Raw genomic sequence first — 9946 nt, forward strand, 5'->3', positions numbered from 1 at the left:
TTTCAAATAGTTGTATCTCAGCCAAATATTGTCCTATCCTAACAAACCATACATCAATGAAAAGCTTATTCATTCAGCTTTCAGATGATGTATAAATCTCAATTTCAAAAAAATGGACCCTTATGACTGGTTTTGTGGTCCAGGCTCACATATGCTTTTGCAAGCAACACACAAATCAAACATTATGTGGCACTCAGTTCCAGGCATCTTTTTAAACCAGTCACCTTAGTTGTAGATGTCTCACTCTATACTAGAAGTCCTTGGCATCACTTCCTTTCTCATTCACTCACAGACGTCCATCTCTCTAATATTCCCAACAGAACAAAATGCGCCACCTTCTAGACAATCTGCAGGAGGACCTGCAAAGTCCCCCTGCTGCCGCCATCAGTCAGACGCTGCCATCAGATGATGTTGATGATCTGCTTCGTAAAGTGTTTAACGAGGACGTGAGTTCTGCTGATGCGTCCACACTTGTGCGCCACAGTCGAGCCGGTCCGGAGGAAGTCGACGTGGAGTTCAGTCGTAACGAAGGCAGCGAGATCTCCCTGAATGATCCCAGGAACACTGAAGACGATAATGAAGTGTCACAGCAGGTTGATGAACTTGAGAAAATCATGGCGGAGTCTTTAAATGTGTCAGAAACTCAACAGCAAGTGTCTGAACAGGAGCAGACGAGAGGAGACATCAGTGATGATGAGTTTTAACTCAGTGAAATGTTTGCAAAAGCACAATGCTTTTTTTTATTTATGACACTGTAATTATTTGCAGTTTCTGCAGAATTTCAGATTTCTGTTTTTGTATTTTTTTTTTTTACAGAAAAGACGTGTGTTTTCAATGAAGTGATAGTTATGCAGTATTTTCAGCATGTTATGTGCAGTATTCAGTACTTTAATTAACTTTTCTGCTCTTAATTTGGTTATGTAGTCTGGTTAGGATTCAAAAGCCATTTTGTATTTTTGAAAATACAAAAGAAGCCTAGTTTGTGATTTAATTTTACTACTTGATTTGTTTACTTTTATGTAACATACAGTTGCAGTATTCATATTCAGTGATATACTTGATATAGTGGACTTGATTTAAACTGGAAGAACGTCTTAAAAAACGTCTTTATGGCTATACAATATATACATAGTTTACATTATTGTAAACTTAACCATTAAATGCCCAATTAAGGAATTTGTCGAAATCATGTGTCTTCAAAGGCTTCAAAGAAACCATGCATCCATGTGTCTTCAAAGGCAACCACCAGTGGCTTAAAACTGTTTTGTTTACTTTGAACAATTGTTGTTACACTGAAATATACAATTTAATATACACCGTTTTCTTTTAGCACATGTTGATTTAAATGTCCATTGAGTGTTTTGCCTTTTCAACTACTGAGAAATGAAACACTTTTTACTTCAACTGTGATATGATATGTATTTTTATATTTTCAAACTTTTACTACTGTATTTTTTGTTTAACAACATTGGATATAGATAATAAAATTATAATGCAATTACCTTTGGTTTATGTTTATTGTACACTTTAATAAGTCCTTGAGAATTAAATCATATCAGCATAAGTTAACCGTGCAATAAACATTTAACTTAAGGGTCATTCCTGGGATTCGGTAATATTTCAGTCCCCCAGATTTTCTAAAGTAGTGGTTCACCAAAAATGAATTGTTAGAAGCTTTTCACAATACTTTGGTATGCCCATTATAGTGAATAAATATAATTATTGCATTTTAATATTTTTTTTTTGCCTTAAACCAAGCATTTTGTCATGTCCCAGAGTTTGTACTTAGAAAATTATTAATGTGCATAGTGTCTGTGATTTTTGGCAATAATGTAAGCATGTATTTGTGTTCCTTTCTTGTGAAAAATATTTTTCTAAAAACATTGCAAGAAATTTTATTTAAAAAAACAGACTTTAAAGTTATGTCCCTCAGTCTGAACTCAACCCCGTCACACTCTGCGCTCATAATAATTTAGACTCTGCTCATATGTGACATTTACCAGAAATTACGTCATTCAGGTCTCTTTACTAGTGGTGCAGAAAATGGTTAGTATCATACTTTTTATTCATATTTTGAGGCGTATTATAGTCAGGGAGGGTACTGTCAAGCTTACCAACTCAACCCTGTCATATAAAATAAAGATGGACAATTATTATTTATTTTTCAACATTTTATTTTAATCCATAAGTACATAAAATTTACTTATTTTATTGCTGCCATATATGGTCTACTCTCGTACACTACACGAGGAGCAGTGCCCATTTTGAGTGAAAAACCTCAACCCCGTCACAAATATATCTATTTCTCATTGTTTCGGGGTTGTAAACTTGTGACAGTTATTTACTTCATTTATTAAAAATTTTAATGAAAAAAAAAAATATATATATATATAGTCATGGTTTCAGTAAACATATACTTACCAAAACCATGACAACTCATATTTTTCTTATAAATATAATTTTTTGATGTAATATGTCCACTTAAACTTTGACAAGCATCATACATCAGAAATTGCACCCACATTTGCAGCAGAAAGACAATGCTGGCCATGCAGGTATGTTGACCCAGAAACAAGGGGACAATATTAGAGAGAAACAAAACCAAAAATTAAAATTGAAGGCAATGTATCCCTTCAAATGTGTTACAGTCTTCAACACCGTCACACCTTGTAACATTAATTGGAAAAATATAGTGAAAACACTTAAGAATGAAAGCATTTCTTGCTGATTAACATCTGACATGTTAAGGACTAAATAAAATTGTGGTTTGGTTTTAGTTAAACCAAACCACAATTATATATATATTATTTTATTTTTTTATTTTTTATTTTTTTTCAAAAATAAAGAGACAATAGACACACCATTTGTGTATTTTTAGCTTCAGTCCTATAAAAATGTGACAATTATGATAAATGTTACATTTCTTATCATTAAATTGCTATGAGGGACACATGAGCAGTAAGTAGGTTTGTTTTATAACAAGTTCTGTGTAAAATCCTTTTTAAACCAATCCCATTTTGTCCATTAGGGGGTTGAGAAAAAAGGTCTAAATCTGAAAAAATGAAAATATGATTTTGGAGTTTTTTTTTTTGACATGTGCCTAATGATGTGGGGCATTTTGAAAATGAATTATATGTAACGTAGTTGGAAAAAAAAATTATATTCCAAGTTGAAATGTTACCGAATCCTAGGAATGACCCTTATAAAGTTTAACAGATAACCAGGCATAAAAAATGACAACACTGTGTTTTATTGTACACCCACAAATCCTCAAGAGCTGATAAAGTCTTGCTTATCACAGAGTTTTACTGTCGTAAATAATGTGCCGTTATTCACAGGGCTTTACAGCAGCTGCTCTCATTCCACGCATTCCACGCGTCTGACGTAATGCGACCTGTATCGAGGCGCAGCACAGTTGTTCAATTGATTAATCCTATCTCATTTTTCGATCAGACATAACCTTTTTTTTCTACTCCAAAAAAAAATCAAAAATTAATTTTTACGCGTTCTGCATCAAAGTCAGTTCTCGTGACTGTGGCGAAATCGAAAAAGACTTCACGGGTGTGAGAGAAAATAGTGCCGCGGATGAATACGTTCCCGGTCACCTTTCCTCTGGTATTCCGAGCGGATGTGACGCAGCAGCAGGAGTGTGACCCGAGGAACCTCAAACATGAGTCAATCCCGAAACAACAAACTCCACCAAATATCGGATTATCATCACAAACCTTAATTCCTACTCCAGAAACTATTCATGCTATACATCGAGGATATAATAAATCAGATAATCCAGCAGGTAAGCGGCGGAGAGCTTTTGAAATCATTCTTTTCCACAGTTTTACTCAAAAGTGTTAGCAGCGCTAGCCAGCGCGCGTTCTTAAACTCTAAATAAAGATAAAACTCAGTCATCTTAATAAATCTCACCTATTTAGACCCTTTAAGTGTGTGTTTGGAGACTTTCACGTCTTATTTCATGAAGTGTATAAGTCCCATCTGGATGCGTGCGGTTTTGTGGTCACTTGTTGCTCCAAAAGTTAGTCAGACATTTTTGGTGTTTGTTTATATTTCGCAAAAGCAGAAAAACTCCTCTATTTCTAACAGCGACCGCAGAATTAAGAGCTTCGATGTACGTTTATATAATCAAATACCTATTTTTACATATTCGAGGGCCTTAAGCCTAAATCACGGTTCTTTATTGTTTTGTTTTTGTTGTTTAGTCTTATTCGTTCGATGTCATTAATAGTCATAGTGGCTATAATTATTGTATTTATAATAAATATGTAATTTTGTTAATAATTATAAGAAGTATGACTGTATATTTACATACTGACGCATATGTATAACATGCTGTTAAGAATTTGGCATTTGTTTGGTCTCATTATACTATTGTGATTGATTTATAACGTATGAATTATGTTATTGATCTGTATGTTGAGTTTCTGCTGTCTGACAGATTGTGTGAATTTGCTTCATGTCATGCTTCAAAAATAGATTTTAATAAATGCATTTGTATCTATAGTGGTTCTCAACTGGTTTTGCTTCAAGAAATAGATTTAAAATTGCATATTGAGTGGTGACCTGAATTGTTTATCACGCAAAAGTAACAAAATGTCCCTAAAATCACAGATGTATTCATATTAATAAGCCATCAATTATGTACAAAGACCCAGTTTGTTCTAATTTAAATTGGTATACTGTGCCAATTTAAAATATAATTTGAAATATATTTATCTTTTTTTAAGCTACTTTAGGTGTTTGTCTACTCCGTATGCTACTGTACTGTTAGAGTATTTATTTATTTATATACTTATGTTAATACAATTTTATTATTTATCTAAATATATTTATGCATTTGTTAATATTTTATTAATTAAAATATTATATTATTTTATTAATTATAATATTATATTAATATATTTTTATTTATTCTTTTTTATAGTTTTTCAGTTTGAAAACCCCTTGTGTGGTTTAGATCACACAATGAATACGTTTATGTAAATGTCTTTTATCGAATATTCTGTGTATTGTTTATGGATATGGAACAATATCGTATTAGTCATACTACTAAGTGACAGATGAATTTGAGTTCAGACTTTGACGTCAACTGCAAAAAATAAGGAAAGCGTTTTTTCCTCTTTTGTAAAATTTGATATCCATCTTTATTTTGCTTTTAAATTATCCATGATTACATGGTTAATTTGCATAGGTTTTGCTTGTCATCTGTGACCCACCAGTTGTGATTTTATCAGGAAGAGCAGATAAATACTGACACGGCTCTGAACGCTTGGGCCGTTTGTATCTGAATGTCGTTGCTAATCTGTTTTGCTGTGGTTTGTCTTTATCCAGGGACTCATGTGTTTGTCTTGGGGAGCCCTGTATAATCCAGCACCCCTCCATGGATTAACCGCAGAGAAAAGCTGAATCCAGTCATTCTGCTCGAAGAGGGTCGCGGCACCGGTGCAACATGCCCCTTCCGTTCGGATTAAAGCTCAAGAGAACCAGAAGATACACGGTGTCCAGCAAAAGCTGCCTGGTGACCCGCATACAGCTGCTCAACGCTGAATATGTGGAGTTCACGCTTTCGGTGGAAAGCACGGGACAGGAATGTCTGGAGGCAGTCGCACAGAGACTCGAGTTACGGGAGGTAGGATTGTGCTGTTTTTGGTTTAATCTGGTCGAAATCACCTTAACACAGCTTGGGCGTGTGTTTATTTTAGCTCGCTGGTGCCGTCTGGAGTCTCGGCTATTCTAGGACCGCTACCAAAATGCTGTCAAACACCCTAAATGCATGTGTGCCAAGATTTCGGCCTGGACTCTGGGTGCTTCATTTGCATGCAGTCAGCTGCTCTTGAGAAGTCTGATTCAGATTATTGTGTTAGTATGCTATTCATATCTAGTTATAGATGACCGTGTCTTTTCAGACATGTTTATGAGTCTCGTTTTCTTTAGCAACCAACTGTGGCTTTTAGTAAAGTGTGTTTAGTAGCCTAAAGTTCACTAATAGAGTGATTTAGTCAGCACGTACTAATTGTGCATGCTTACAGAATCCTTCCAAGGTTGATGCTAAAGCAAAATTACAGTATTGGTAATTAAAAAAAACTTTGATAGTCTATAACGTTGGCAAATATCATGTCCAGGTCAGCATCAGGATTGTAGGTGAAATTTATATTAATGCATAAGATAAAGCTGCTGTAAGTGATCACCATTTCGTTTCAGTTTTCATCCATTTTAATGACCATTTAGCTGTTTTTGCAGATTCAGTTATAGTCCTGTGCTTGGATATGAGTTTTAGAAGTACACATATTTCATGCATGTAGTCAGTGACTTAATATGGGTCATAAAACTGCTTGTATAGTCAAAGTATAATTAAGGAATTTGGAAAATGTTGATTTAAGTAGTTTTAGATGATGTTGACAAGTATTATATATCTAGTTTAGCATCAAGATTATTGGTTAAATTTGTATGAATGAATAAGATGCTGGGTATATTTAGGTGCTGTAACTGGTCATTTAGTTTCAGTTTTTTACCCATTTAAATCATCTAGTCTTGCATTTTGATATGGATTTAAATTTAAGGCAAGTAGTGTGTGACTTAATGAGTCATAAAAAACAGCTTGTATAAAGGAATTTGAAAAATGTTGATTAAAATAGTTTTAGATGAAGTATAGCGTGATGAAATGTGTAGTTTAAAGGGTTAGTTCACCCAAAAATGAAAATTAGCCCATAAATTACTCACCCTCAAGTCATCCTACGTGTATATGACTTTCTTCTTTCAGACGAATCCAGTCAGAGTTATATTAAAAATTGTCTTTGATCTTTCAAGCTGTTTAATGCCACTCAGCGGGTGTTGCATGCATCTGTCCAAAAGCAGTTAAATAAAATGTGCCCATCCATAAAAAAAAGTGTCTCACACGGCTCCGGGGGGTGAACAAAGGCCTTCTGTAGCGAATCGATGCGTTTTTGTAAGAAAAATATCCATATTTAAAACGTAATAATCACTTTAATGTAACTTGCGCTCACTGTTATACACTGGAAGCAGTTTGGGGGGGGGAGGATGACGTATGAGGTCAGCGCTGCGCATGCGCCAGTGAGTCTCGTGAAAACCAACGTTTGTTAACAGGAGCAAAGGAAGCAAAGTTTCCTTACTTTAGCCGGTATACCGCCCAGCACTAAGTGAGCGCAAGCTACATTAAAGTGATTATGTTTTGAATATGATTATTTTTCTTACAAAAACGCATCGATTTGCTACAGAAGGCCTTTGTTCACCCCCCGGAGACGTGTGAGACACTTTTTTTTTTTTTTACTTAGTAGAATCAGTATTATTAATTGGAAAAACATAAAAAGTTGACAAATATTATGTCCATTTGGGATTTTGCAGGTGAGCTCGAAAGCATAATAAATTTTGACATGTCTTTTTATGAATTCATAAAGTAAAGCGCATATTTTAGAGTCTGTAACTGGACACTGTTTCTTTTCAGGTTTTCACCTGTTTTAATTACTATTTTGCTATTTTTTGATAGTCTTGTGCTTTAATATGAATTTTTAAAAGTAGAAATATTCTATGCTTGTAGTTTAGAGCTTAATATGAATCATACAAACTGTGTATAATAATTATTTAATGTAATTTAAAAAAATATTTAAAATAGTTCAGATAAACAGTTGTAGCCTGGAAAGTTGACACGCATAAAGTTTTTTTTTTTTTTAGCATCAAGATTTTAGGTTAAATGCGTATGAATGCATAAAGTGATGCTGTAGCTGGTCATTATTTCTGTTCAGTTTTTTCACTTGTTTTAATCACCTATACATGTAGCTATTTTTGGAGATCAATAACCATCCTGCTGTGTGACATGAATAAATGTGACAGTACAAATGTTCCATGCATGTAGTATCTCAGTTAGTCTGAGCTCATAATGTGTTTTTTAGGATGTCACGCCTCTCCTCTTTTGCTAAAGAGACGTCTTAGTCAAAACATTGAGAATATGCCCAGTCTTCACCTCCAGAAATACTCAATTTGAAGTTAAACACGAGGTCCGGCCTGTTGTTTCTCACGAGTGAAAGAGCAATCAGTGAAATTCTGTTCATTCCCCAGATAACGTATTTCAGCCTCTGGTACTGCAACAAACAAAACCAGCAGAGATGGATTGATCTGGAGAAGCCGGAGAAGCCGCAGCTTGACAAGTACGGACTGGAGCCGACCGTTTACTTTGGGGTGGTGTTCTACGTGTCATACGTGTCATAGTTACAACAAGAGATAACCAGGTTAAGGATGAGAATATGTTTAAAACGGTCTCATCAGTGCAGTTAGGACACTTTTACTCACTTCCTGTTTTCTGCAGATATCAGCATTATCTCCAGCTGAAGAAAGACGTTCTGGAGGGGAAGATCCCGTGCTCCATTGAGCAAGCCATTCATTTGGCCAGCTTGGCTGTGCAAGGTACTTTTTTCCTGATATTTCAAGTATGCTGAGAAATTATGATTGATTCAGGCCTATGGTTGCGCTGTCCCCAGTTTCAGATGATTTAGTTATCGTTAAAGGGATAGTTCACCCAAAAATGGAAATTACCCCATGATTTACTCACCCTTAAGCCATCCTAGCTGTATATGATTTTCTTCTTTCAGAAAACAATCGGAGATATATTTGCCCATAAATACCAATAGACTCATTATTCAATTAGAAAAATAACTCTAGAGAGGAGCATTTTGCTAAATATATGCACTATATTATATATTTATTAAATGTTTTACTTCTTTAATATCTATGTATGTTTGTTTGAATAAATCAGCCATGAAAACAAGTTTCACTGTTTAAATGTTTATTAAAACTGCCTTATGTGCAATTTAGATGATTCTATATAAATCAGTCGTTCATTTTTACCTGTTCTTCAGTATTTTATGTTTAAATAAATTAAAGCATGTTTTTGTCAGCAACTGTTTAAATATTTATTTAAAAAAAAAAAAAAAGATAAGAAACATAATATCATTAAAAAGTTATTAGAATGTCATTATGATAATAAAATGTCTTTATTGTGCAGTTTAAATATACAAATCACATACATATTAATGTGTATACATATTAAAGTGTATACAAATTACTTTAATATTATAGTAGTCTACTAGCTGACAGTTAGATTAATATGTAATATTAAATCAATAAGAATCAATATTAAATCAAATGAATTGATTTATTGTGAATCGATACTAAATGAATCGATGTCAAATCAAAGCTTGTGAACTGAATCAAATCATGAATTTTGTGTCAATACGCAGCCCTACTAAGTGTTTCGAAGTCATATGCAGGTCATCATTCGATGAAAATCTCCCTTTCACTCTCAGATCCCTTTAATATAATGTGGAAGGTGTTTTGAGATGCAGTTATAAGTTGATGTTGCAAGAGAACATTTGCTTTAACATTCTTAAGATAATGTTCGGCCAGTGTCTGGTTCACAGGTTCAGATACTCCATCATGAAGGTACGGTTTTATATTTCTACGGACTGCGAGTCTAGAAAATCAGAGCACCGTTTATCAAGCTGTGCTGCCAGGCTTTAGCTTTTACCCAACACAAGAGTCTCATACGCTGCTGGCAAAGATATATGTGGCAGCACCAGTTACTAGACTGCTGTTTAGCGTAGCAGAGGAACTGACGTCACTCACTGTCACAGCCAGATCAAAAAAATAGTTCCCGTATTTGCACTGTCAAAAGGCCTTTGTCTTCACGTGGTTTGTGTCATTTCAATGAGGCCACACATATTCAGTGGGAGTTATTTTTGTGCACCAGCATTGCTGTGTAAGGAGGCTTCACGCGATGGTAATGTTTCGAATTGTCAGCATAGCTGTGAACATTTCTAACGGGCTGATTAGACATGCTGTTAATGTTGAGCTACTACAGTTACAAAGGCTAAATCGATTCCTTCCATAACAAAACGTCTCTTGGCTTTTCTAAATTTAGATG

General features: G+C 34.6%; 3 protein-coding genes across 4 annotated transcripts in view; all 3 read left to right on the forward strand.

Moving 5' to 3' along the window:
• LOC107707803 (spermatogenesis-associated protein 7-like) overlaps window positions 1-733 on the forward strand; it is a 24043-nt gene extending 23310 nt beyond the window's left edge. For both annotated transcript variants that reach the window (XM_016511895.1, XM_016511896.1), the window contains exon 11: window positions 321-733. In XM_016511895.1, the coding sequence (XP_016367381.1) occupies window positions 321-704 (384 nt within the window). In that variant the 3' untranslated portion in view covers window positions 705-733. The remainder of the gene's footprint in view (window positions 1-320) is intronic.
• A 2910-nt stretch (window positions 734-3643) lies between these two features.
• On the forward strand, window positions 3644-8235 carry LOC107707794 (tyrosine-protein phosphatase non-receptor type 21-like). The gene is made up of 3 exons (XM_016511887.1): window positions 3644-3793; window positions 5344-5641; window positions 8086-8235. Exons 2-3 carry the CDS (start codon window positions 5462-5464, stop codon window positions 8233-8235), a joined length of 330 nt encoding a protein of 109 aa, XP_016367373.1. The 5' UTR covers window positions 3644-3793; window positions 5344-5461.
• Window positions 8236-8270: 35 nt separating this feature from the next.
• Window positions 8271-9946, forward strand: part of LOC107707795 (tyrosine-protein phosphatase non-receptor type 21-like) — a 23443-nt gene continuing 21767 nt past the window's right edge. Inside the window, exon 1 of the mRNA XM_016511888.1 lies at window positions 8271-8430. Coding sequence (XP_016367374.1) covers window positions 8271-8430 — 160 coding nt within the window. The remainder of the gene's footprint in view (window positions 8431-9946) is intronic.

Source organism: Sinocyclocheilus rhinocerous, unplaced genomic scaffold (genome assembly GCF_001515625.1).
Source record: "Sinocyclocheilus rhinocerous isolate Xijiao unplaced genomic scaffold, SAMN03320098_v1.1 scaffold805, whole genome shotgun sequence".
In the NCBI taxonomy this organism is placed as follows: domain Eukaryota; kingdom Metazoa; phylum Chordata; class Actinopteri; order Cypriniformes; family Cyprinidae; genus Sinocyclocheilus; species Sinocyclocheilus rhinocerous.

Coding starts and splice junctions, on each gene's coding strand:
- LOC107707794 (XM_016511887.1), top strand. CDS start 5,462: ATGCCCCTTCCGTTCGGATTAAAGCTCAAGAGAACCAGAAGATACACG. Junction 5,642..8,085: donor AGAGACTCGAGTTACGGGAG/GTAGGATTGTGC, acceptor TTCATTCCCCAG/ATAACGTATTTCAGCCTCTG.